Here is a 20699-nt window from a genome sequence, read left to right as displayed (position 1 = left end):
CCCCCCCCCCCCCCCCCCCCCCCCCCCCCCAATGGACAGACACGTACCTTCCTCCATTCCCCCCAGCCCAAGCCAGACTGTGGGGCTGCATAGATGTAATTTGTAGCAGAGTCCTGTCCCTGCTACTGATCACAGTTGGGAAGCAGCTAGTTTTGGTTGTAGTGTTTTATTGCCAGGACGGGCTGTTGGCTTTTCAGAAGTGGACTTTCCCTCATCTGGACCTGCCTTTCCCAAGACACAATATGTACAAATGTTGGTAGGCTCTTAGACTAGTGTGTTATGGGCACGTCACTTCTAACTGGCAAGGGACTTAAAAGACATTTGCCTAGTTGTTTATTTAGGAGCTAGTGTTTGCTTATGAAATCCCCTCCCTGTGTTTGCATCCTAGCTGTGTTGCAATACAGGCACATAGGGCCTCCACAACTGTATTGCCACTCACAACCCTGGAGGTGTTGTGGAGCAAGACACTGCATCATTGTGCTACCCAACCCAAGTGCTCAAAACATCATTGCAACCAGGACTGGCAGTGCAGGCGCAGGGTTAGTTTTGATCCGGAGTCTCCTTGTACAGCTGAGATGTTGCTCTGATGCCTGAATCCATTGTGCTTGTCAAATCCTGCTGTTGCACTTAGCACCCTCCCTTTGCTTTCCCCTTTAAAACCATCTGGAGAGGACAAAAGCCCAGGCTGGATGAAGAGAGAAGCAGTGTTGCTGCTGAGGAGGCCATCAGCCTTGGGAGAGAATTGGTTGCTCTTTGAACTTATTCATACAGAGATCAATGTCTTTTACTGTTTAACTGTATTGTGAAAAGATATGGAGAGCTGTGTTGCTTTTCTGAAGAAGAGCCTGACATTGAGAAAAATGCCAGGCAGTGAGACACCAGAGTCTAATCATCTGCTACAGATTTAGAGTATGATGAGATGTTAATTTATAGCACTCTTTCCCTTCTATCCTTCCCCCAGGCAGTGCTCTTCCAGTGACAGCCTACGATAAGAACGGGTTCAGGATCCTCCTACACTTTGCCCAGGAGTGCCCACCTGGGAGATCGGATGTGCTGGTCGTGGTTGTGTCGATGTTGAACACAGCACCGCTCCCTATTAAAAATATTATACTGCAGGCAGCAGTACCAAAGGTAGGGACGTTGGGATGACCCTGAGAAACAGAGATGCTTTTGGGAAAGCCTACAGAGCCAGGAGATGTCTGAGGTTCCTGACCTCATGCCCATGACACTCCCCCTCTGTCTAGTCTCAGACCCCTGCTCCTTCAGTTTCCAAAACGTAGGGTGTAATTGTTATTAGATTTAAACCACAGCTTCCTGGCAATGAGCTTGATTAGACTGCAGGATAATGTGCCAAACAGAGAATTCTAAAACCCATTGAATGGGACATTTGAAACTAAACTGGATGACTGCTAAAACAATGTACAATAATCCTGCCCTGGCCAGGAGATGGACTGGAAGATCTAATAGGCCTATTGCATTTCTCACTTCTCAGATTGCATCAGGCAGTGGTCCCACCTTCCCCACTGAAGCTGCAAGGTGTCATTAAGCAGAATTATAACAAACGCAGAACATCTTAAAAGCTGTTTTTCTGCAGCGTAGACTTGTAAAACAAATAGGCAAGCTGAAAGACAGGGAGAAGGTACAAACTGTATCTAAGAGCATGAAGTGAGTTTCAGGGACTAGTGCTGTTTTGCATTGAGCCATGGAAGGCTTTCTTGATAGGCTTTGTTAAATCTTTTCCAGTCTAATGTTGGATGATTGATTCTACTTGTGGAAGACAGCATAGAGCTTGGATCTAGTCTGTCTTCACCAACTAAAGAATCTCTTCTGAAATCTAGCTGGTGAGAAACCAGTGCTAGAGAGGTGCTGTTCCGGTTTGCCTGGTATTGGTTTATCTTGCCTGTCATAGTTTGCGTCACAGAGACTAGCCTTACCTCGGTTTGTCACTCCTTCCACATGGATATACACTCAATTGTGCACTTCAGATGTGCAGCACAACTCTCCCTGTCTGTGCATAGATTCCTCACTATCCTCAGTCAAGTCATGTCACCGGAGGTTTCCTGTGTTTTTTCATTTGCAGTCCATGAAAGTGAAGTTGCAGCCCCCCTCGGGCACGGAACTGTCTCCATTCAACCCCATCCAGCCACCAGCTGCCATCACTCAAGTCATGCTGTTGGCAAACCCCACCAAGGTAAGAAGTTTTGTCTTTTTGCTGTGATTTGAATACCACAGTGAGTTTAGACTAACTGTATGAACAGCCTCGTCTAAATTCTGGAGCAGTATCCCGAGGGAGGTTAGTCATTGCAGGTGGAGTATATTCACACTCCAGAAGTGTTTCATTTCCGGGATGGGGAAAGCCTGACTGGCTCAGGGACAACCTCACTCCGCAACAACCCTAGACAAGCCAGGGGAGATGGGATGAGCATTTGGAGAGCTCTGGGTTGGAAGAATAACCACCATAATGTTCTGCTTCAAGTGAAAACAGGTTGGGCTCCTGCCCAGATCTTCCATCTCCCCGAGTGGGATGTCTAACAGTCAGGAAACCCAAGCTGATCCAGGGTAGTAGAAATACTCTCATCCCACTGAGTCTGTAGCCAGACACAAAGGTTTGAACCACGAGCATCAAGAGAGGTCTCCCCACTTTCCTTTGGGACATTCACTGCGAAGTGTAATGCAAATAATTTAAAAGACAACAGTCAACCCCTTCCTTTCTTATCACATTGGAACTACTTAGCTGCTATATTTTTTCTGGAGCACTTTGCTGTATCTACTGTGTGGTGATCACTGCAGTGGGATGTTCTGTGAAGCTCAAAGTCTACTCAAATAGTGTTTTGATTACTCCAATCATTTGGATGTTTGTTACTTACTGTTCTCAAAGAGTATGGTTCTGTTGGCATTAAGAGCCTCAGCTAAAAGGCATGATAGCCTCAAGAGACAAATATTGTGGGATGTTGGATTTCTGTAAAATAAATAAATAAATAAATCTTGACTTCAGGGAACATTTTGAAATTCCAGATACCCAAGCAAGGACAGATTTCTGTTCCCCCTTTTCATTATCAGCAGGGACTGTGAAGCAGTCAGATTTATCCTTAACCTCTACTACATGCTGCAGCCTTGCTTAGTTTTGAGACTTAAGTTCTCTGAGCTGCACTCACACACGTTTCACAGGATCACTGAAGAGCACCTGAACTCCTAATGCTGGTCAGCATATGTAATGTAGGTCATGCTTTTCTCCTGCTGTTCCATTCAAGAGGGGGCTCCTCATAGCATGTGAAGTAGAGGATAAATAAATCGGCCTGCCTGTGTGTCCAGAAACACTCCATGAACTTAGCTTGACTGCCTCCTCTCCCTGCTGTGTGCATGCATGGAGCTTTTATGGCTTCTACAATACTGTTACAGCGAAGTGTGTAACGTGGAAATAACCCTGGTCGTCTCATTCCACTACTGATTTCACAGTCTTCCTGGGAGGCTGTTTTAGCATCTCCTCTTTCTTCTTTCCTACAGGAAAAAGTGAGACTGAGATACCGATTGACCTTCACTTTGGGAGACCAGCCCAGCACAGAGGTTGGGGAAGTGGATCAGTTTCCCCCGGTAGAACAATGGGGGAATCTATGACCCAGCGAGATTGCCACAGACTCCATGACAGGACCTGGCAGGGATCCCAAAGGGACTGGAATGACTGTGACGTGGAAGGGGCGCACATGCTATCCACTGGTGATGTTTAGCTTTGTTTACATGTCCTGACCACTCTGCTTGTAGCTTTAGTCCAGAATGTCTTACCCCAGGTTGAAGTGGTCCTGGGGCATATATGCCAAGCATGAACTGAGTGGCAGCCGGTAAGACCTTTTGCTGGCTGCTTTTATCTTGGCTTCTGGGTGAACCTGGTTCTATCTTCCACTTTGTTTAAACTTGAAATGATGGTGTTTTGGAACAGAGACCTGTCACCAGAGGGGGATTGGGTTGGCTTACTCCCATGCTGTTCTCCAGAGATGCCTAAAGGCTGGTAGGGTAATGATGTAATGAGTTTCCTCAGTGCAGAGCCCTAATATAGGCCTACCCTAGGGCTTTTATCTCCTGGGTACCAGAACTAGACTCTCTAAGCCTGTTGAGCAATGCCGGCTCAAAGAGGGTACATTTATTTTTTACACTAGAGTGACGCTGCATACGCCCACTCCATTTTCTCTCCCAACAGCCATCCTAAGCAGTCCGTTTAGGCAGATAGTAGGTGTGAGCTGTGTGACACTCCTTTCTCTAACTGATAAGGTTTATTTTATACTCCCAGGTGCCTGTATATGGTATTGCTTCCAGGCAGCTGGGACTACTCTTTGTACACATGTGGCTACACACTGGTTATTCTTCTGACTTCGTCACATTCCGCGGTGTTGAGCAGGGGGAGGTGAGGAGGTAAAACCACCAGGGCTAAAAGGCTCCAGGGGCCCAGGACATAAAGGCAGCAGAGTCTCTGCAATCGCTAATCAGGTGCAGCAACCAAAGCACAGTTAAGAAGATAGGCCTCTCAAGTCCCCTCATGCACGGAGTATTATTATTGTAGTTGAGTACTATGTTCTCTTGAGGTGATTAGGAGTAGGATCTGTAAATACTAGAGCTGTAGAGAAACTACTAAGTAAGCAGACAGATGAAGGGAAGGAAGGACCCACTAGGCTATGATGATGCATGTGTTGGGTGTCTTACCACTTTATCTGTTCCTAGTATTAAGTGGCAAAGTGCAATGGTCTCCCCAGTGGGAAATCTCTATCCTGCCGGACATCAACTTTGTAGTGGGGGTCAACACAAGGAGGTCAGAAGAGCAAGTCCTCTCTATACTTATTAGGAAATGCAGTTGAATAAGGAAAGGTTTGATTCTAGCTGGATGTGGCCCGCCAGGCCATTCTATCCGGCCCATGGGGCCCTTAAAAAAATTTAGAAACTTAATATTTACCTGCCCCTGGCTGCCTGTCATGCAGCCCTCGATGGCTTGCCAAAACTCAGTAAGTGGCCCTCCGCCCAAAATAATTGTCCACCCCTGGAATAGACTGTGCTTTTCAGGGAGGTAAGGTCACTGGGTTTTTCAGTTCCCTAAAGGAAGTGGCGGTGTTTTTCAACAGAAAGGAAGAGGTGGGGAGCAAGAGAGTCCCTTTCTGCTTCTGACAAGGTCCTCACTTGCATTTTAGACACAGTAAGCATAGGGCTTTGCTTAGATCATTTGAGTCTGCCCAGGTGCTGTAGTATATCCTTTAGGAAGCAGGTTTCACTGCTTTAGCTACCTACAAGTGAATCTCACTGTGACTTTGAGGAAATCAGAAGAGCACAAGTGCTTTCTGCAGAATGGCTTAATTCTTACTGTCAACAGCGCTGCAGTGCCCAAGCTGTACAGTCAAAAGGAACGATCCCATCCTCTCGCTGTGTGGAAATGTATTGTTAAAAGCTTTGGAAATTAAATTATTTATGAATGTTACTTGTTCATAGGTTGAGGTTGCAGCTTCATACTGAACCGTCTTATTATAAATACATCTCGAATGCATTTGTTTTGCTGCATGTTAAATAAACTGTTTTCCCTACTCTGCTCTGTGGGCAACCCTTCCTAATGACAGCCTGAGAAGTAAGACAAGACTCAATCCAAGAAGGCAGAGGCAGGCGTCTTCTGGAAGGTGAACACTTCCAGCCTGCGGTTTGGTTTGAAAGGTAGGTGTATGAAGCATTGCCTTTGCTTATATTGAAAGCTGCCTTGCAGTGTTCCAAGCCAATAGAAAGAAAGAACTTTAAGGCCAGTTCTTTGCTGAGGCAAAGGAAACTGCAGGGACCCTATCCAGGGTCTCCTTTGAAATGAGGAGTGAGACCAGCTAGATGCATGTGAAAAAAAAGACATTTACTCTTAGAAACACCATCAAGTTTATGTACAGTATGCAACAGAGGAAGTATAAAAATAATGTGTTGGCCTGATCTCAGGACCCTTCCAACGTGCCCTCTTTCACAATGGCTCGGGCAAGGTTTCGTGCAAATGCAAGTCTCAGCATTTCCACCTTGGTTGTCTCAATGTCGTCATCCTGGAAAGGAGAAGTGTTAGGGAGACAGCGATAAGCACTGACACGGCCCTGGGTGCTGCTTCTCTTAGGTGGCTGTTAAGCAAGGGTTTTTCCCGTGTTCTAAGAGGATCAAACCAGGTTTCCTACATCTTCAGCCCAGCAGACAGGGCAACTCAACCTCTTTCTTCCCCTCCAAAGCTTTTTGTATCTAGCAAACAGTTGCCCATTTGATGTGGGCAAGTGCAGTAGTTTGGTTCCTTATATAAAGTGTGTATCAACCTTTTGCTCTAATTTACAAGTTATTTTTCCACAAGGAAAATGCTTGTAAAGGTAAATGATCACTGAGTACCCCTTACAAAACAGCACAGGGTAAGGGAAACAGACAGGGTTTTGGACAGATAAGGACATGTCAATGCCTCATGATATCCCCTTCCTTGCTGTTTTTCAACCGCTCATGGAAGGTCCTCCAGCCTCAAGATCCTGGACCTTCCCTCAGCAACTAGATCCGTCTCACATACCAATGGATTTGTTATCTGGGTGTCCTCACAATAGGACTTACCTGGAGTTTTTGATTATCCAGCTTTCCTGCTGTCAGGTCTTCCAAGCACCGCATCAGCTCATATGTCTGCTCAGCTGAAAATATTACCTGCAGGACATAGACTGCTTACTGAATGCTCACTGGTTAGCACAGGGAATCCAGTTTGGGGCAGGAGAAGCTGATCAGAAAGAAGAGCATGCCCTTTGCCCTCCCCTGACTCCACTTTGAGCCTTTGGATGTTTGTGGGTCTGGTACTTAAAGCTGAAGTTTTCTGAGCCCACCTCAAGCCACTATGAAGTAACATTCATTGCTGGAAAACCCCAATTCAAGCAACTAGATAAGCCTGCATGATGTCAAGTCCTCAGCAGTACCTTGATTCTACTATTTTGGAAGAAAGGGGCTGAATGCAGTCCTAGTCATTCCCCAGCCTGCGCCACCTGCAATCCTACCACAGATAAAACAACTGCCTAGGGCACACAGAGCCAAATTCTGCTGCGAGTGCCTGCACCCTTATCTCACGGTTGTGCCCCTGCCTCCTCTATATTGCTGCTGTACACGACTTTCAGATGGCCATATATTTCTCAAAGTTATGTTACCCGTTTGCATTGGGAGCATGGAGAACTGCTCGGAGTTCCTGCTCATTAGATCAGCTGTTTGGAGATACTCGGTCAGATCCAGTCCAGAAAAGGAATGGCCTATGGGCAGACTGCTGTCTCTGAACGTCAGTCTCACCTCTTTCTGCTCCAGCAAAGGAAGGGCATCAGTGAGCAGAGTCATCCAGAAGGAGCAAGGAGCAATATGAGCAGTCATCAGCATCAACAGCAACTTGGCAGCTTCAGAAAACCGCTTCTCGCCATATAACCGATGGAATTCCCGGTACTTCCCTGTGCGAGTGGAAGAGGGACCAGGGGCAGGGGGTGAGTAAAACACATCAGCACCTGGCAGAAACATCCCATGCCTGAGTCACAAGACACTAAGCAGGCATTTCCCCCACAAAGTTCCTGGTAGAACTGCCAGCACCTAGAAGTAGGACTGGGCCACAGTCATTGTTGGATAAAATTCTAGGATCTAGGGTCTGGAGGAGCTCAAATGCAGCAGGCACATTTCTTTCTAGGCTCAATCACAAACCGTAATATTAAAGTGCAGGGGAGCGATTCTGAATTGTCAACCTGGAGGGATGAAATGCTGTGGTCACCCGGAAGCCAGCCAAATTCTTGTTCCTAGTTGAGATTCTGGCATTATAAATCAAATGTTCTAACTGCCAGTAGCTCCCTGGGAAGTTGCATTTCAGCTCTGCTTCCTGCCTTGTTGGTTCATGAATCACCAGAAGCCACAGCTGAGCAATCTCAGGTTTATGGCAGCTGAAAGGAGGAGGAAGTTGTGGCTGTGCAAAGGAAATTGGAGGGAGCCCTTCTAACACTCGAGTTCTTGTGTTATGGGGAGCCCTCCTCACTTGTGTGAGCTTGTCAGTGTAACAGACCATCAGAAGATGGTGGAGATCTTCAGGCGACAAGCAGAACTCTCCTATACTCAATGTACTACAAGCCACTAAGCTACCTTGTATTATCTAATGTGGTTTTCCTGGTTCTGGTTGCTCGCTCCTCAAAGGAATCCCTAGGAGGTAGGGGTAGAGTGCATGGTGGAAGAATCCCAGAACACTTGGCTGCTCTGGTAGAAATGATGCACAACAGGCACCAACTGTGATGCTGGTCGAGGTACCAATAATAATTTGTTTTCCTTGCCATCCTCTAGCGGCCTTGGGATGGAGGGAACAGAGGGAATGGGGAGCTCCAAGCAGTGCTGGCAGAGTGGGCGTTCTTTCAGGAAGCATTTGGTGGCAGAAGGTTCTCACCAAGAAAGGTCAGGCGATCACTAAGCAGCATGGATGGCCCCAAGTTGTCAATGAGGTCCAGGTCTGAGAAGCTGCCCCTCTCGCAATAATCCTTCAGGAATCTAGGGAGGAAGAGGCATAAGGTCTGAGGGGAAGTCCCATACTACCTCCTGGGCTCCATTTTAGCTGTCTTCAGTTGGGCTCTGGAAGACCCATAGGAGTGGAGCGACAATGCATGCTTAATAGCCCTCTCCCCATGCTGCTTATTGTTCAGCAGCTCAGGAAGATTTTTGCTTTTGAAAGAAAAGGTGGAAGAATCCGGAAACAGCCCCGAGGCAAAGCAGCACAATCAGCTCTGCCAGGTCATAACAGCAGCTCTACTTTCCTGTGGCACAAAGGAACTGATAAGCAGCTTTTCATTTGCTCAGGCAGCGGCTTTGTTATGCTGCTCTGCTTCTTTTACCTTCTTTTAAAGCCAGAGGACTCTCCTCCCACTGGCAAACAGCAGAGATCCTTTCCCACAGAGCTCAGCCCTCAGCTGAGCCTCACCTCTGACCCAACCACACATGGGTGCTTGCCCCTCTCTCCCACCTGGCAGAGCTTAAAGCACAGGCTGACACTCTATGACTTCTCAAAGATCATACAAAGCTGCAAGCAAGCCAGGAACAAGCCCAGATCTCTTAGCCCACTGCTGGGGAGCTCGTTCTCCTTTAAAAAACAATCCCTTTCTTCACAATCCACTACTGAAGAGTTTATTCAGTATAAAACTAGGGCTTGCTACACAACTGGCCATTTTATCTGGCCACTCCTGTTATCTTTAGATTGCAAGGGGTGAGGAGGCAGGACAAAGGAAAAGGGAATGGCTAGAGAAGGATATTGTGGATGTTGCACAATCCTTGATCTCTGAAGAGAGCCAAGGATGGATTTAATTCCCTAGCACAGAAACTGTAATCAGTTGGTGTGCTAGGGGGCAGGGCTCTCTTAGGGGCAGATAATCCCAAAGAGACTTCTCAGGACAGTCTCCTCCTCCCCCCTCCTTCCTCAGCAACCGCAGTCTCTAGAATGTCCAGCTTAGTCCGGAGAGTAAAATGACCCACCTGTCTGATATGAGTGTAGCGAAAGCAGCGTCCTTGGCTCTGATGCTCCAGGACAGGGCTGAGCCCAAGCGATTGTTGTGCAGAGCTTTCATGGCCATGATTTTACAGATGCTACGAACTTTGGGACCAGGGGCAGAGAGAAAAAAAAGTCAGGATTCGGCAGTGACACCGGGGTCACTACAAGGGAAAGAATTCAGCAGTCTGTCACCTTGCTCGTGCATCTGTCTCTGCTCACAGATCCTCAGCACCTTGAGGGCTTTCTGCTCTGTGGTCAGGGGGATCCGCTCAATGTGAAGCTCTAGGTAAACCCTGCCATACTCAGAGCAGTGGTCAAAATAATCGACCCCCAGCTGCCACAGGCTACAAAAGAGGGAGGGGAGAAGGGTCAAACATCTCAGTGGCAGGAGACTGCTCTTACACAGAAAGAGCTCTTAAATATGCATGTTATTAGAGCCACAAATGGGATCTGAATCAGGACCCAAAATGACAGCACACTGCTCATCTTCTTTCTCCTGGGGTACTTCTACAGGCCCCCACCCTTTGTGTAGCTGCTGTTACCCAGAACTGCAATTCTGGACTATCCCTTTATCCCACAGGCTGCTCTGTGGGCTCAGATGCAGAACGTGAAATGCTTTATTTGTAACATCTCTGATTAGACCGAGCAAAGCACTAGCTGGGACAGGATTTTTCCCCGATGAAAGTGCTAGAAGAGACCTGCTAGTTTTCTCATGATCCTGGTAATGGAGTACACAGGAGCTTATAAAACAGCATTATCTAGGACTCCTCAAGTGGATCCCTTATCTGACCTGTCTTTCCCTTCAACATGAAGGTTTCTCTTTTGTTGCCCTGGCATCCCGGAAGAGGGAGGATTTGCTACCTGTGATGGGAGAAGAGCCCCGAGGCGTACTCCAAAAGGAGGAATTCCCGCATATTCGAGCCAAAGCTGGAACAGAAAAGCAACACTTATTTCAATCCTAGATAGTGTTTAGACTACAAAGGAGTCAATCCCATGCCTACATAGCCCAATTTGAATTCTTCATCTCCAGTTCCCTGGTCCACTGCTCTTAAACCATGTTATCTTTTCCTTGCAGCCTTTTTGTTCCCATCCTTTGTCTTTGGGTGTCTGACAGCCCAGATAGACACTTACTAGAGGTTGTGAGACTGCAGGAGCTTGCAGTGGTCTAGGAGGTCAGTCAGATGAGCCACAAACCACCAGTTGCTCAGGGCGATACTGCATTTGCAACAAGAAAAATAAAAACAATTTTAAGCCTGGAGCTGGCTAATGACACATTAAACTTATCAGGAGATATCTTCTACAGCTACAACAGCAGAGCACAGCTCTCCCCCAGCAGGTGGGCAGAAGGTTACATAGTGGCTTCATAAACCTTACATAATGGTCTCGTAATTGCTGATAGATACAGAGCTTCTTGCCGAGATTGTTAAACGGTTTAGCAGAGAGGCTCAACTATCTTTATTCTGTGCACACGTATCCACAAGCAAGTAAACTGCTCTGTCTCAAAGATGTAAGAGGTGCTAGTTTATCACCAGACTGAGGATGGACTGGTAGTCCTATAAAATCCAGAAGTTAATGTCTTAATAAAACCTGACCTGCATTCCTTAATCACTTGATGGATCTCAAACTCAAAGGCTGCCATTAGGATGGTGTCCAAAGGTTCGGGGCTGTTCTCTCCTCCCAGGAACTGATCCAGGCTTGACTGCAGAAGCCCCAAAAACAAGACAAAGTGAATGCAAAAAGCCACAAACTGTGCAGAAGAGAGGAGGAAATCAGTTACCTCATCTTAACTCAGGCCTGTTTGGACTGGGGGTAAAGCCTTCTAGGGGGAAAACAAGTCAACTGAAAGGGTCAAGCAGAATTTGCCTCCACTTTTACAGGAAAAGCTCAATCTTGTAACTCAGGAAAAAGCAGCAACTCTTGTCAGATGCAAATGGCTTGCTCCTAGATCCTGATTTCCCGCTCATTGCTTTTGCCAATCCACTTCTGGACCCCATGAGAATTCAGCCCCCTCAGAGTTGTTTGGCATACAGTGGCCTCGGACTTGCCTGGGCATAGAAGCGGAGTTCCACTGGCTTCACAGCTGGATGAGAGTACAAGAGACGGGTCACCAGGAAGTGGTACCAAGTAGTCATGAGCTCCTTCTTCTCCAGTATGGCATTCTCATCGCCCAGAAGGATCTAACAAAAGTGAGTACCCCGCTGTAACCCTTTGAATACTGCAAAGCAACAGTCACACCTTTATTACTATTCCTTCCACTAACTGAAAGCATTATTCTGAGGGATCATCTCAGCCAATGTCATCAACCCCTAATAGCCACCTTCAGCAAGGAACCCTTGAAGTTTCACAGTTAATTGGACTTCAAAGTGTGACTATGAGCTTAGTTCTACGATCAGCATTTCTGCCCATCTCATCTCACAGAGATGAGTCAAAGGAAAGGCAGGACAAATTATTTGCCTCAAGTTGCACAGGGTCTTTGACAAAAATTATTTGCCTCAAGTTGCACAGGGTCTTTGGCAAAGTCAAGAGTAGGCAGCAAGAGTCCTGCCTCCAAATTGCTTGCTTTGATCAGCAGACACTATAGCCTGCCCATGTTTTACTTATGTCCACCCAGGACTCTTAATCTCTAGGATGGCTAGTGCAATCTTCAGATCCACAACCTTGCCCATAATCCCCTTCTTTTCTAGCCAAAACACACCTTGCAGATGGATTCCATATGAGAATTAGAAGCAAAGGTTCCATCCTGCAGGTACCGCTGACATTCCTCATGCCAGTGCTGCCATTTCAGTTCCATCTCTGTCAGAGTCTGGGTGTTGCCAAGCTATATATGGGATGCACAAGCACACAAAGAAAGGAAATGAACGGTATAGTCTATAAAACTCATTTCAGCTCAACTCAGGTTTACATGGTGCAAAGCTAAACATTAGACCTTACAGTAGATGATATATGCTGCCACCGAACACTATCTGAAGCTTTTTGGTCACTAGCAATCTAAATATTAAAGTAACATACAGTAAGAGAACCCACATTAGACCCCAGTGAAGCAGCTGCAGCCTTCCCTCCACGGGAAAACCACTGCAGCAAGGAGAGACAAGAAGTGATGTCTTTAAGGGTCTTCAAGCTAATTATGCAACGCTACAGCCAGGAGGGGACAAGACTGATTACAAAAATAGCTTGATGAGCTATGATGTTATGTCAGGGAGACCCATAAAAGGTACAGATTAAACTTCAAAGTGCCACCCCCAAGGGCTGCATGCATACACCAAGAATGGGCATCTTCTTCATCAGGTCATCCAGTATTTTGCACATGCCCTTCGACGTAGGGTTGGCGGCGGCCTCTTTAGAGAGCAAGTGGCGGGCATCCTCCATCCGGCCTTGAAGCACAAAAATGTCCACCTGCAAAAGCCATCAAAGCCTGTGAGCACCAACTGGGAACAGTACAGAGAAACTGGCCATATATAGAATCAGACTGGAGGGGAATTTCAGTTGAGTTAGTGTGCGCTGTTTAAGAAAGTTAAGGGGAAACCAAAGTTTTTAAACTTCAGAATCTGTTAACTCAAATGCTCACATACAGGACAACACAATGCAGTCTCCCCTGCACTGTGCTGGGCCTAACATCTACCTTGATCTGAAATGGAAGGATCACTCTCTAGGGATGAGATGCAATGCGGTCTTCACACTTGATTCATTCAAAAGCCTCTGGGTAGACACTAGCAACTAAGCTAAAGGTCACTTTTTTCAGATGTAACCTAGCATACAATGCCTGTGGAAGAGGACACAAAGCACATAGAAACTCCTTCAGCAGACGTGTATACTCACTACATTCCAGAAGAGCTCATGTTTGGATGGATTTTCGCTGTTCAGAACTTCACGGACCATACTGTCCACGTCACACACGTGAAGTCGAACCCAGTCAAGGAGGTGAAGCAGGAGGTGACCAGCTGCAGTCAGAGAAAACATCTCTCCATTAGATTCTTGCTCTGCTGCCTGCTGTTTCCAGCTTCTAATATTAATAGGTGCATCCTGCGTTTCCTAAGAGCAAGAGATGGGGACAAGTCTGCCTATTTCTCTTGCTCATCCATATTATCATCTACCAGTCTCAAGCCCTAGAAGAAAATCCACAAATATCCAGATGATGGAAATACAGCAGACTCCAGCCAAATTAAACTCAGAATTTTACAGATTGAAAAAGAACCCTTTGTCTACTAACTTTCTCTTTCACCCTGGCAAAGTTACTGAGTAACTATAGTGGTGTCATTTGCAAAAGACAAGTGCTTGAAGACACAGAAGGATGAACATAGATAAACCTTACGCTGTCTACATGATGCACAAATTTATTAATCTGTTTATTTTAGTCCCAATCTGATTTCTCTTAGCCTGAAATGAAGAGAAAAGCTTGTACCAAGTAATGAATATGTTCTCTAGCAACTAGTGTCAACACTTTGAAAAATCTCAGTACGTGAGTGAAAAAGGAAGTCAGTTTATGCAAAGAAATATGCTTCTACAAGCCATCTGGATTGGAATCCTAGGGTCAAATTCTCTGCTGAAATTGAGCTGAAGTGAATGAAGACACACTGAAGTCACAGGAGTTGCATCAGATCATTTGGCCCCTAATGGGTAACTGATACTTAGGAAGTATATAGAGTTGCTGGTTAAGAATTTAAATAGCATTTGTATTTGAGATTTTTCCTTAATTTTTGATTGTCAGGTGAAAACAAAGTCTGTTTGATGGCACTGTAATTAATTAAGGTCAGGTAACTAGAAACAGTTCCATTTCTAGGTTAAAATACACAGGGCACAGAAAGCAGGAACTGGAAGGAAAAAGGAAAATGATCTATTAATTCAGAATTCGATGCAAGATGCAGAAAGTAATTCTTATCTCCGGCCAGAAGAAGGGGACAGGTTTGTTGTTACTTCCTGGCATTAATAGTATGATTGCTGAAGAGATGGTAAGATGTAATAATTTCTACATGCTTTTCAAAAACAAATAGGTACATGAACAAAAAAGCCCCTCTCAATATTAACATCAGTATAGGTCTATTCTCACCTGGTGCCACTTCAACAAAGAGAATCTCACAGAGATTCCAAATCAGTTCCATTGCAGAGAGAATAGAGACCTGAGGAAAAACAGGAACAGTTACCAATGTATTAATCACTCCCATGCTTCCTAGCAAAAGCAAAGACATTTGAATAACATCCTCCCTCCTTATTGCTTAAGTTTCCTTCTTGTGGGTAAAAGAAATGGTTACTGACATTTAGAGAAGATGTGAATTACAAGGAGACAATGGGTCACCATATTTTCTTTATGTAATTGGGTTAAGTTTTAAAAGTTGTTTGTAAACTGTAATAGAAAAAAAATCCTTCATTTGTGGTAAACACTGAATGGTACAGGAATTCTTTCTAACATTAATGCTCAAAGGCCTTGTACAGAAAAGCCTTAACCAAAAAGTGATTTACTCTGGTTCTGTAAAGCAACTCAGATCTGAATTTTAGAAGAGAAATACCAGTGATAAGATGCATCTACATCTAATACTTTTTGCTCTTCCTGGAAGATTGGTCTATTATTGCTGCAAGTTCACGGTCTAATTTTCAGGGATTGCTAGGAGACGCATCTGCTTATTTTGGATGTGGTATTTGAAGGGTGAAGTGAGATATTGGCTCACAGACTTTATAAAATGGTAAGATTGCCTCTCACCTGCAAAACTGGACATATACTGAGGTAATAGTGGGGGAGCCACAATTCAAAGGGGCAACTTTTCATAACTGTATAAATACATATAAATAAATGGCTCCTACAGCTTGTGTATCTGGCCATGTACAGCTGCGGGTACACAGAGCCAAATGACTAAAACAACCCAGATTCAGAACATATCACTGCCACAGTATGCTAGCCTGCGTATATTTTCTGGCAAGAGTTTACTTTCAGTTGTGACCAGGTTTCAAAAATATAAGGACTGTAAATTACCTGAGTGCTATACTGGTTGTGCAGGGCAGGATCCCGAGTTGAAACTGAGGAAGAAAAAAATAAATAGAAGTAGTCCAAACATTTGTCCAGACCTTTTAAACTGTATTTTAGACATGTCACACAGTGCTTAAAGGCTCATGAAGCAGAGTAGCACAGAAAAATAAATGACCACGAGTGATGCTATGTGCAAGAAAAAAACATGACTGGCAACAAGTATCATCATACCGCTGCAATCAGTCACAGAGAGTAGGGGCATTCCACTATTATAATGGTGCCATATTGTTGTCTGCTCTGCGGGAAAACCTGTTTCTAACCCTAAGGGTTCAGAACAGATCATAATAAAGAAACCACCTTTTTCATTCATGAAATGACAGGTGAATCAGAAGTCCAGCATTCTAAAAGGGACAGCAAGAATGACTCTTGATGCAGCTAGGTTAGAGTTGGGGTGCTAAGTTGCAAAGTATCTTGTGTGAAGAAAAATCAGCAAAACCAGAAGCAAGGTAAAAAAATAGAAAATGATCAGGTTTGCCAAGGAACTGAAAAATTTAAGAAAAGAATTGAAGAGTAGAGAAATAGAGTGGATAAGATTAAAAAGACGTAACCACAAGAGTAATCCTGCAAGTTCAATTAAAAAGTAATGCAACGATGTCTCAGCCTCTGTTCAAAAATCAGCATGGAATTTAGAGAGAAGAGCAGAACCCCCACTGACAATCAGAACAGCTTATTTTACAGTCATTTATAATAAAGAGTTGCAATAAGATTCATTGTATGGACTCAAACCTAGTCTGTTTGTTGTTAATGGAGAAAAACAACTTACTAGCCACCTGATGCATGTCCTCCATGCAGGCTCTGATGACTGACCGGTAGTTTTTACTTACTCCAACCAACCTGGCAAGAATAAAGAGGCCTTGTTTAGAGAGAGATGTATTATTGGCCATATGGCTACTGGACATTAGGATCAAGACCCTTCAAATTTTCTCTGCTCAGCCAGAAATTCACCTCCTGCACTGGAGAATCTAAATGAAGCAAGGGGAGTCCATATAGGTTCTGTCCGCACAAAATAATCTGCAGGCACAGAACCTAACTTTATAAAATATATATTGAAAAGATTAGTTACGTAAAATTACTGATCAGCAGCAGCTCTGAGAACTTGAAACTCAGAAGTTTCGTTATTGGCTTCACTGCAAACGGACTTGTGTTTGATGTACAAACAGGAGCAATACGTTAGGCCTTTTTTGTACAGCATAATTATTCATGTACCACCTCCCTTCCTAACAAGACAGCCATGTGCACCAGTCCTAAGGGGACTGATCTCCTACCCCCTTGGCCAGGGAGGAGGCAACATTCATCAGCAGTAAAGGAGACTAGGCAATAATAAAGAGGAACAACAAAACCAAAATACGTTCATTACTACATTCAGTCAACAAGAGGCAAGTAGGTATTTATGTCTGATCACTTCAGTGACTCCGAGACACTTTAACAACGAAAGGGGATGTGCAAACATGCTACCTGAATTTTGCCTCAATAAGAGGACATTCTGAATTGTCCTTTTTATGTCAAACTTATCAAGCATTTCCATCCACTCACTGTGCCTTCCTTGATTTCCCAGACAGTTCTTCCTCACTCCTCTGGAGCCCCACAAAGATGCCATGGGATTCATTGAAAAGTTTACGTAAGGTATGTAAGTATATGTCCTGATCCTTGCGAAGGACATAAATATAGGGGCAGCCAGGCCCTTTCTCCCCGTGTCCTGAAACAAATCGTGGAAAGCCATCAGTTCATAAAACAAAACGAGCGTTACCACTCTGCAGGACAGAAGCACGCTTCTAGGCTTCACAAGTTAAAACCCAGGGTTTAACTGTTTTTAAGCGACACATTAGGATTAAGAAATGAGCCAGTAACAAAAACAGCGCGAGAGGCGCAGACCGACTGGATACAATAAATATTCTGCTGGAGCCAACTCCAAGTCGGTTCCCCTGTGATCAGTGTCCGAGTCCCTGCGTTCCTACACCTGAACGCCTACGGCTGATCAACGCTGCCCGCGCTGAACTCTCCCCCTGCTCCTGCCCCGTTTGTGCTGCTGCTTCTGCCACGTGAAGGTGCAGTTTCCTTCCTTAACGGCCTCAACTCGGGGAGTCAGAGACACCCTGAAAATCTCAGCTCCTGTTAAAACAAAAACGTAACCCTTATTTCTTTCTTTATTTATGTTCAGAATAAAATGGGGGGGAGGATGGTAACCCTTATGTTGCTGAATAAGACGGAAGCGGGGGGTGTTAACCCACCTGCGCCGGGGAAGGCGGCCTCGCACACCAGCATTTCTCCGGGCCCCCACTGGAAGTGCAGCCCGCGGCCCGGCGCCACCCCCGGCACCACCTGTCAGGGAAGAACGGGGCGGTCAGGTCAGGTCAGGCCAGGCAGGTGCCCCCCGCCCCGCCCCGCCCCCCATACAGTGAGCGCCGGCTCCACGTCCAGCTCCTCCATGGCGCCGCCGCCGCGCTCCAGCCCTGCCGCCGCGCGCCCTCACAGAGGAAGGCCCCCGCCCGGCTGCCCTCCGCGTTGCCTGTCACCCTCGAGTCCGCCCCACGTTGCGGAGCCGCCGCCTTCATTAACCTCTGAGAGTAGAAAGCGCTGTGGCCAGGAGGACGGGTTTGCCGGGCCTTAACAATGAGGTTTGTTTTGGGGGGCAGGCGCGCCGAGGGCAGCCCCACGCGACGGGCTGAAGGAAGGACCCCATTGGCTCTCCGGAGACCCGAGGGCCGGGCTCGGGCTCTGGGGTCCGGGCGGCTCCATTCTGTTCTCCCCGCCCCGCAGGCTCAGCGGGGCGCGGTGCTGTGCCGGTTGTCGGGCTGCACAGCGAGGCCTCCGCAACATCGCCCTGCTGGGCCGTCGGGTGCTGCCGTGACGGCGCCGCTGCCTTTCTCTCCTGTGCTCTTCCAGGTCCCCGCTCTGCGTGGGGCGCCTCGTGGTCCGGGCCGACATGGAGAAGAGATGGAAAGAAGAAGAGACGGCCGCGAATCCGTTCTGTACGAAGCGGTGCATCGCGACGGTGAAAAGCGAGCCCGACGCGTGGGAACCGCTGGATCCCGAGTCTGCTGCGGCGCATCAAGCTCAGCCGTCGGCGCTGGATCAAAAGGAAGCCCTGCCCGATCCCGAAACTCCCCACGACTACGACATTGGGAACTACGTAGACTGTAGGCATTCGATAAGTGATGAAATTAAGTATAAACTGCTTACCCAGCCGTGGACCCCTCATCCGAGCTACGAGTTCCCGGTGTATAAAGACTCGGAGAACACGTCGCGAAAATTTAATTACTCGTGGCTGATAAATTATCCGTTCGTATCTTATAGCGAGAAATGCGCGGGCGTCTTTTGTCGTGTTTGTGTGCTGTTTGCCCCAATACAGGTAGGAGGCCAGAAACTGTCTACGCTGGTTTCTCAGCCATGCAAGAATTGGCAAAAAGTTACGACAAAATTAAAAAATCACACTACAAAAAAGTTTCATGAAGCAGCCTGTTTGGAAGCGCAAATATTCAGCGAATGTTATGAAAAAACCTATAAAATTCTCATACACACGCTGGATGAAGAAAGATGTGCCCAGGTAGAAGAAAACCGAAAGAAACTTGCACCTATCATTGAGACTGTGGTGTTTGCAGGTAAAAATGGTCTGCCACTTGGAGGGAAGGATAATGGTGAATTGGGTAAGAATGGTGAGAGTAAATCTGAAAGCATTTTCCAATCACTTCTGCGTCTCCATTGTCAAGCTGGTGACGTAACTTTACACGAACACTTACTAAATGAGCCCCAAAATGCAATATACAGTAGTGAAACCATTCAAAGGGAAATTATAGAAGCAAGCAATATCATCGTCAGAAGCAAGATGGTACGTGAAATAAATGAGTCAGGTTTCTTTGCGGTATTCCTAGATGATGAAACCACGGTCATTTCAAATGTGGAACAAATGTCTGTCTGTGTGCGATATGTCAAAGAAGATCCAGTTACAGTTTGTGAAGTTTTCCTAGGCTTTTTACCTGTTTATAACCTGACTGGTGCCAGTTTAGCAAAGGCCCTTTTGGATTTCTTGAGGGAATGTAGTCTAGATTTGACAAAATTGAGGGGGCAGGGTTATGATGGAGCCACCAAAGTGGCTGGCCACGTAAACAGTATACAGGCTCACATAAAATCTGACTTTCCCAAAGCTGCGTACAGCCATTGTGCATCTCATGCTTTGAATCTTACCATAGCAAAATCTTGCACAATACGTGGAATAGAAACTACCTTAGGCATTCTGAATGAAGCTATCGGATATTTTGAGGAATCGGCCAAACGGATGAAGTACCTGTCAGATGCTATAAATGCCATGTGCCCAAAGAGCAGGCACAAACGCTTGCAAAGTGTCTGTGTTACTAGATGGGTGGAGCGACATGACAGTATCATGGTGTTCGCTGAGCTCTATGATGCTATTATTGCAGCACTGGAAGCAATGCAGACGGATGGTGACAAAGCTGTCAGAAATAAAGCAAATTTCTACTACAAAAGCGTATGTGATTTTGAATTTATTATCAATTTGACAGTTGCTGAATTCCTCTTAGGAATCACTCTTCCACTGTCCAAGGAACTTCAGAGGGTAAATGCTGACATTGTGGAATGTTTTGACCAAGTGAAATTGGCAGTTGAGGTTTTAGAAGGTAAGAGATCTAACTCTAATGCTGAATTTGCAGAAATATTTAATATTGCCCAGTCACTTGCAATTAAACATGACATCGAGGTAAAATTGCCTCAACTTGCAGCCCGGCAGCAACACAGATGCAGTGTTCCATGTGACAGTGTTGAGGACTACTTTCGAATTAACACTTATATCCCATTTTTGGACTTCATGATTCAAGAACTGGCGCGGAGATTTACATTGCACAGCAACACTGTAACGGATCTTGGCATTCTAATACCTCTCTTTTCATGTCGGTATCCATCTGAAAAGCTTAGCCGTGTTTTAGAAACGTATGGTGAAGACTTGCCAGATAGCGGGAATATGGTTTTGGAGGAATTTCAATTGTGGAAACTCAAGTGGCAGGGCAAGAAGGAAAAAGAAGTGCCAAGCACAGCCATTGATAGTCTGACAGACTGCGACAAGGGATGGTTTCCAAACATTCATATTTTACTCAGGATTCTGTGCACGCTTCCTGTATCCGCAGCTCCAGCGAAAAGAAGTTTCTCTACTCTCCACAGAATTAAAAC

At 45.8% G+C, this 20699-nt stretch overlaps 3 protein-coding genes across 4 annotated transcripts in view; 2 read left to right on the top strand and 1 right to left on the bottom strand.

The window, feature by feature from the left end:
• The window catches only part of GGA3 (golgi associated, gamma adaptin ear containing, ARF binding protein 3), a 23810-nt gene extending 19193 nt beyond the window's left edge, over window positions 1–4617 (top strand). Inside the window, exons 15-17 of the mRNA XM_006018261.1 lie at window positions 962–1131; window positions 2081–2191; window positions 3505–4617. Of these exons, the coding sequence (XP_006018323.1) occupies window positions 962–1131; window positions 2081–2191; window positions 3505–3615 (392 nt within the window). The 3' untranslated portion in view covers window positions 3616–4617. The remainder of the gene's footprint in view (window positions 1–961; window positions 1132–2080; window positions 2192–3504) is intronic.
• Window positions 4618–5847: 1230 nt separating this feature from the next.
• NUP85 (nucleoporin 85) lies at window positions 5848–17992 on the bottom strand. Of its 2 annotated transcripts, XM_006018259.3 has the most exons (19): window positions 17916–17992; window positions 17750–17840; window positions 17055–17217; window positions 16285–16355; window positions 15468–15511; window positions 14550–14619; window positions 13322–13443; window positions 12764–12898; window positions 12201–12323; window positions 11551–11682; window positions 11098–11204; window positions 10637–10720; window positions 10367–10432; window positions 9698–9849; window positions 9490–9607; window positions 8414–8514; window positions 7294–7445; window positions 6583–6669; window positions 5848–6044 (listed from the first exon to the last, which is right to left on the bottom strand). In XM_006018259.3, the coding sequence occupies exons 1-19, from the start codon at window positions 17946–17948 to the stop codon at window positions 5943–5945; spliced, it is 1953 nt and encodes a 650-aa protein (XP_006018321.1). In that variant the 5' UTR covers window positions 17949–17992; the 3' UTR covers window positions 5848–5942. The 2 variants fall into 2 exon arrangements, with proteins under 2 accessions (XP_006018321.1, XP_025053224.1); XM_025197439.1 differs by lacking the exon at window positions 10367–10432.
• A 139-nt stretch (window positions 17993–18131) lies between these two features.
• The window catches only part of LOC106721871, a 12135-nt gene continuing 9567 nt past the window's right edge, over window positions 18132–20699 (top strand). Inside the window, exons 1-2 of the mRNA XM_025197438.1 lie at window positions 18132–18136; window positions 18405–19120. Coding sequence (XP_025053223.1) covers window positions 18132–18136; window positions 18405–19120 — 721 coding nt within the window. The remainder of the gene's footprint in view (window positions 18137–18404; window positions 19121–20699) is intronic.

This window comes from Alligator sinensis, unplaced genomic scaffold (genome assembly GCF_000455745.1).
Source record: "Alligator sinensis unplaced genomic scaffold, ASM45574v1 scaffold400_1, whole genome shotgun sequence".
Lineage (NCBI taxonomy): Eukaryota > Metazoa > Chordata > Crocodylia > Alligatoridae > Alligator > Alligator sinensis.
The sequence above is the reverse complement of the archived record's forward strand: the minus strand, read 5'-3'. Positions and strand labels throughout refer to the sequence as shown.